At 40.4% G+C, this 6,903-nt stretch overlaps 1 protein-coding gene across 1 annotated transcript; it reads left to right on the forward strand.

Moving 5' to 3' along the window:
• Positions 1–379: 379 nt before the first annotated feature.
• Positions 380–6,576, forward strand: LOC139712980 (gonadotropin-releasing hormone receptor-like). The gene is made up of 4 exons (XM_071624760.1): positions 380–871; positions 4,633–4,834; positions 5,534–5,687; positions 6,195–6,576. Exons 1-4 carry the CDS (start codon positions 380–382, stop codon positions 6,574–6,576), a joined length of 1,230 nt encoding a protein of 409 aa, XP_071480861.1.
• Positions 6,577–6,903: the final 327 nt, after the last annotated feature.

Here is a 6,903-nt window from a genome sequence, read left to right on the forward strand (position 1 = left end):
GGCTTAGCTAATCTTTACAGGTATTAACAGCTTTTTGTTGACAGGCTTTGCTTTACGCTCTTCGTAAATCTCGTAATCTGTTTCTGGTTTCAAATTTCAGATTCTTCTTTCTCCTAAAGCCCCCGAGATGAGATGAGATAAGATGAGACGAATCGCAAATCTTCACCGTTTTGGGTCTGGCGTGGACGCACTAGGCTCTGTGTATCCCGGTGGGTGTTGACCGGGGGAAGGAGCTACCGCAGTTTTATCGGAGTGAGAAAACATCGACGCGAGTACCACAGAGTGACGCTGGAGAACTAGGCGTTGAAAGTTTATGTGGATTAACCAGAGGATGCTTGATTTACAACACCCTGCAAAACTCACACGGACAACAGCAGCCATGTCGTACTTTGCCGAAAGCGGCGCCTACAATGGTTCCCCGAACGTCACCACGGCCCCCGAGACCAGCACCGGGGATATCTTCGCCGAGTCCCTGTTTCGCATCACCACGCTCACCCTCATCTTCCTCATCTCCGTCCCGCTCAACATCACCGTGCTTGTCATCGTCTTCAGGCAGCGACGGCACAAGTCCCGCGTCAACATCCTCGTCATGCACCTGACCCTCGCCGACCTCTTCGTTGCCTTCATCAACATTCCCACCGACATCGTGTGGTTCTTCACGGTGCGGTGGTTGGCGGGGAACGCGGCGTGCAAAATCATCATGTTCATCGAATCATTCAACATGTACGGATCGTCGTTCATTCTCATCGTCATCAGTCTCGACCGCTATGCGGCGATCGTTCATCCGCTGAGCATTCACCAAGCCGACCGAAGGTGTAAAATCATGCTTAGAGCAGCGTGGGCTTGTAGCGCCCTCTGTAGTCTGCCACAGGTAAGTCCTGTTATTATAGGTTTTCCCGGCCAATTTCACACTTTTGTCAGTCCATTTGATAAAAGGTTCATTCAATTTAGCGAAAATCCTCGTCACTGCACATTCTGTCATTCAAAATTGCAAGTTGGTCGTTCAATTTAGCATTTCGATCAATGAAATTTGCACATGTGCCTTTCGAATTCGTAAAACGGGCATTCAAATTGGCACGTGCTCTTCAGTCATTCAAATTCGCCAACACTGGCCGAATGGGGTACTTCAGTCATTCAATTTCGCGTATGGGCAGTCAAATTCCAAACATGTTCATTCAAATTAACGTCATGTGATTTTTTTTTTCGAAAAGGTGATAACATTTAAACGCGTATTTCTATGTGTCTTTTTGTTTCATCCACGCGTTGTTAAGCAGTAAAAGTATCCTATTTTTGACCCTACATGACTCGAGTTTGTTGATCTGTAACGCCCCTTTTCTTTCACACATGTCATTTTAGGCCTACATGTACCAATACTACAGATTAACTTCATCTTCTTACAGTCATGACAGCACAAGTTAGATACAGACGTATTTCTCAAGAAGACAGAAAAAGAATTATAGGAACATTTGATGATCATAACCTCCACTTCCTAGAAATGGCCGACACACTCGGAATAAAGCGCTCAACGGCCAAATAAGTTGTGGCCACATGATGCACTATCTTCGGACTGGAAGAATCACTAAGCACTTTGAAGGAAAAAAAAAACTGTTGCCAAAATCTCTAAAATGAGTACGAAAATATGAAATGTAATGACGTTTGCAAAACAATAACTATGTTGAAAAAGAATAAGAAAGAACCAAAGCATAAACATGCGTGCTAAATTGACTGCAAAATATGTTAAATTGGATGCCCAAAAATGAATTCGAATGAACGAGTGCAGCATGTCGGTGATCACGTGACCATATCATTCTAAATTGAATGAACGAATAACGAAATGGTGCTTGTTTCGCGAATTTCGATTGAAAAAGTGTTAATTAGAATGAGGCTAAAGGTAATTTGAATGCTCCAAAATGAATTTGAATGAAGAGATCATAAAATTGAACTACCGAACATGTCATCTACGCTAAATTTTGCTAAATTGAATGCAGCAATTAGGAATTGGCCTGACAAATGTGCGAAATTGGCCGGGAAAACCTATATTATCATAAATTACATTTTGAGCTAGACTTCGTTTGTTTATTTATTCATTTATTTATTTATTCATTTATTTATTTATTCTTTCATTTATTCATTTATTTATTCATTCATTCATTCATTCATTCATTTATTTATTTATTCATTCATTCTTACATTCATTCGTTCGTTTATTTATTTCTTCATTTACACTGGATAAGCGCTGAAACTTGTTCTCTTTACATATGGCAAATTAATTCAGAACAAGATAAAAATCAAGATCAAGATAAGCTACACATAAAGCGATAAAACGCATGTATGGGAGCGTACAAGTGGTCTATCCTAAGACCATGAATTCTTGACAACGTTATCATTTAAAAAGAAAATGTAACTAAAATGGATTTCGGAAATATGATTTCAACGATAAAGATTAATGCATAATTAGGCTCAAACGTGATTCAGCAACCACCATGTTTTAGTAAAGCAGCCATTCTGGACAATTTCTTAAAGCATATCTTTTATTTTTTTTTGGGGGGGGTGGGGTGGGATGGTAAACAATTTCTGTCTTCTAAAAGAAAACATAATTTAATATCTAATCTGTAGACATCATTCCGTTACTGAACGATATCGAATGTCAATCTAGCCCGGCTGCAAAAGTACAAGCTGCTCCGGGTTCGAAATGGTCGTCGACGCAGCACTCGACGGCAGGACGGAGCATCTTGCAGTGGTGAGGCTTCACTTTCTATGGACAGGAAGAAAATGAGAGACGAGGGAAAATCAAACCATTACAAACGCCTGGTGTCGCTCTGCCGATAAGTTTCTTAGGCGCCATAAAAAATTGATCATCTTGTGCTCAGTGGGATATACGCGATACGTCATAACGGGGTATTTAGAGACTGAGTCAAAAGCGGCATATATCGGGTATAATGCTACCACAAATAATACTTCGTTTAATTCACGTCACGTTCATTGTGCTTCGGATGGGCGTAAGGAAGGAATCGTAAATTGCCCGCTACCTCCTCACGGAGTGGATGAATAACGTGCTGGTAATACACGTCACCTTCACAGTCAGTACGATTAATCTTTTTGTTTTGTTTTGTTTTGTTTTGTTTGTTTTTTTTGCTTCGTTTGTATGATACGCCAATGAATTCAGAAACAAATTTTAAGCCTAATTCGATATCCAGAATGTGATTTACGATAATGTGGGTGTTTCATCGCGGCTCCGCCGAAGCGAAACACAAATAATCAAATTTTGGTTTGCGGTATAATGACGAAAATAAGCCAACCGGGAAATGAAAGATTTCTTAAAGCTATTATAGAAAGATTTATAAAGGCAAACCGCTGAACTGCTAAGAATACATTGGTAAAAGGTTTGCGATAAACAAATGATTTTGAAAACACATTCAAAATGGGAAAAGCTTTTGCACAAAAAGAGAAGATAAATTTGGAAATGAAAAAAAGCAAATTAGGTGCCCTTATATCAGTTCAACTGTCCAAAATGACCGTTGGAAAACATTGCACCTATCATTCTTCTTCTTGCATTGACCCACCCCCCCCCCCCGAAATATCTGTAAAAAAAAGAAGAGAGGGAATAAACACTGCGTAAAAATTGAATAGGCTTTGGGGGGGGGGGGGAGAGATGAGAAGATATCCTTTCCAAAAACCCAATACTCGCATTATCAAAGCCCTTTTCATATCATCACCCAAGTGTTTGAAATACCAGAAATGCATTTAAAGAAAAATCCGGGGGCCTTTCCTAAATTTTCGTTCTATTTGTTGATATCGCTGTAGTTTGTGAAATTCATTTTGACGCGATGACTTATCTGTAGATTTACCCTATAGATGGCGCTGTACAGAATTTGTCTTTCGAGATATCTCGACATTCTGATGAACTCGTCCATCCGGGTTGCTGTAGGGCCGATACGATCGGTCACAAGGATACTATGAATGATTATTGCATGTTGAAACGTATTAACTCGATTCGACATGAACTCTCATTTTTGTTCTTAAATGCACCAACATGCCTCTTTATCATTTTAACTTCGATACAGAAAATAATAATCTCAATGCTTAAAGGTGGAAAGAAGATACATTTTTGTGATAATCACAAACAAATGAAAAAACAGGAGATGTCAGGTAGTTTGCATGAGTACACTCATAGAAACTATCACACAAATATAATCTATTCATGATTTCCCGCTTATGTTTAATAACTACGGGAATGTAGACTATTTTTTTTTCTATCGCGCTGTTGCTGAGATGAAGACCACTTAAACTTTTCGCTCACAGCGTTTTGTCCTTCATTTTATCTGTATGTCGATTACAAATTGTATATTTTGTGCCATGAACCCAATAACTGAACGAACCAAACTCTGCTCACATACATGGACGAACATACAAAGCATGCGCACACACTGGCACGTACCAATAAAGGTGACTTGTGTGTGACTCAAGAACAATAATATTATGACGTCATAGCAAGGGTTCGACATTCGGTGTGGATCAAATTTTGATCAATGAAGAAGGGACGCCAAGTTTTTTTTTTCAAATTATAACAAATATTCATCTCTCTCTCCCTTTCTTTCCCGGGGACCCCACCTCGCCACCATCAAAATGTAGTTCCTGGTCCATGAAGTCCTGTGGCCCTTAGAGGCACCGCAGTTCACCCAGTGCGTCGACTACCGCTTCGCCTACGATCACCCTACTCTGTGGTGGCTCTACCACGTGTTCGTCACCCTCGCCATGTACATAGTGCCTCTGATAACTATATTCACTTGCTACGCTGCAATCATCTGCAAGATATGCCGAAAAACTAGGCAAGGTATGTACCCTCTTAACAATTGATTTGTTTTGTTTTGTTTTGTTTTGATTTGATTTGATTTGATTTGATTTGATTTGATTTGATTTGATTTGATTTGATTCGATTTGATTTGTTATCATGTGATTTGGTTTGATTTGATTGATTTGATATGTTACCATATGAGTTTATTTGGATTTAACTACTTATCCACACATGGTGATTTTAAACTAAGGCATTTTGAATTGCGGTCAGGATGGTGTTTTTTTAACCTTCTGTTTACCAGGTCATAGGGAAATTCTATAAACCAGATTTCCGTAATTGTATTGCTATAAAATATTGTAGAAGTTGTTGTTACCAAAACTAATGGTGAAGCATCAACTTCAACGTCAACAGCACAAAAACAAAGAAAAAGGTGTATATTTTTTACTCAAATATTTATAATCTGGTTGTTTCTTGTAATTACTCTATGCAATTTCGCACTCAAACAAAATGTCGAGTAGATTTCTTTTATAATAACTTAGTGATAACTTGGATAACCTATCAAATCAGATTGATCAATGAATATTAATGTGATTATTCTGCCGTGTGATTCAATAGGACATCTGCTCAACGAACTGTATGTGTCATTTCTCCCTTTGATCTCATCTCTTGGTCAGTAATATGAATGACATCAGTATGTTTCTTCTCCTCAATCCAAACAAATCAAACAAACCAACAAAGCTCGACGTTCAGTCAACAACAACGAAAGTAGCGTCCTCAGGCGGTCGTGTTCGAACAGTCTCCCCCGAGCCCGTATGAAGGCACTTCGCCTCACCGCCACCATCGTCACAGCTTTTATCCTGTGTTGGGGGCCATACTACGTCCTTAGTACATGGTAGGCATCTATCTGAATTTAAAGAGAAATTGAATACATCAATAAAGCAAAACAGTCAACAGGACAATCGGTTCAAAACGCATGAAATTTTGACAATTTTGCTTAATTTAATTCCCTGTGCCGCCTTTTTAAGTTCACCCCGCTACCCCCTCCCCCCCCCCCCCCCTCCCCGACTCGGTCACTTCCTTCACTCGGACGGAGCTGACGCGCTTCAAAATCAGATCTTTTGTGAAAGTTTAGAACCTTTTTCTAAATCTGACTTACCTAAGAAAAAGACATCTAATTAATGTTGGATTTGTGATGCAGGGTCATAGATTCGTCTGTCCTGTGTATTTCAGCATAAGTTGACACACGATGAATAAGTTTGACCCTCTATCATGACAAGTGACAAAGGCCGAAATAGTGGCATGCTGTGTAAATCGAACCGTGTGAACTTTGAGAGCTCCTAACTATAATTATGATGAACAAGCAATAAAGGGTCATCTTTTTATGCTGTTTTATCTCCAGGTACCACTTCGACAGCACGTGGCAGACGGGGGCGGGTCTGCCCAATCCCGACTGGGTGATACACACCATGATGGCGCTGGGTTACTCCAATATCTGTCTGGATCCCATCATTTACGGCATTTTCGTCACCCGATTCCGATTCTGCCGCGGTCGCGACAAGGCCAAGGTGCGGAACCCATTGGCCCCGATGCGCCTCTCGACCATGATCTCGAACTTTGTCACCACCAACGGGCATACGTCTTCTGTCCGCTTCAACCATGCGATCTCGTCGGGCCGGACCAGCGGTAGTAACAGCGCCGGGATGGACGCCACGAATTCGAACAGCGACGGCGAAAATAAACGCACGACTTTGACGTATCGCCGAGAAACCTCAACGGCATAGTGCACCTATGTCGTCTACATAGGACTGAAAAGCACATTCGGAATAGCACGAAAAAACAAACAAGCAAACAAACATTTTTTTTTCTCTCTCTCACAACTTTGTGTGGGACTTGGCGGAACAGAAATGTGAAGCAGGTTAGCTTCGCTTTTATTGTGGTATGCTTATCGAGAGATAAAGTTTCTGCTTCGACTAAAAGTTGTAATTTGTATGAATTAGAAAGTAACAACAGCCTTTGTTATCTAAATCCTTTCCGACTTTCAGAACATTGCGTCTGATTCTAAGAGGAGATATTATGATTGGTTTCACTTATGCACAAAAAGGCTTTGT

The sequence above is a fragment of the Diadema antillarum genome, unplaced genomic scaffold (assembly GCF_040938485.1).
Source record: "Diadema antillarum isolate AM-2024a unplaced genomic scaffold, OU_Dant_1.0 seq00001886_RagTag, whole genome shotgun sequence".
Taxonomy (NCBI): domain Eukaryota; kingdom Metazoa; phylum Echinodermata; class Echinoidea; order Diadematoida; family Diadematidae; genus Diadema; species Diadema antillarum.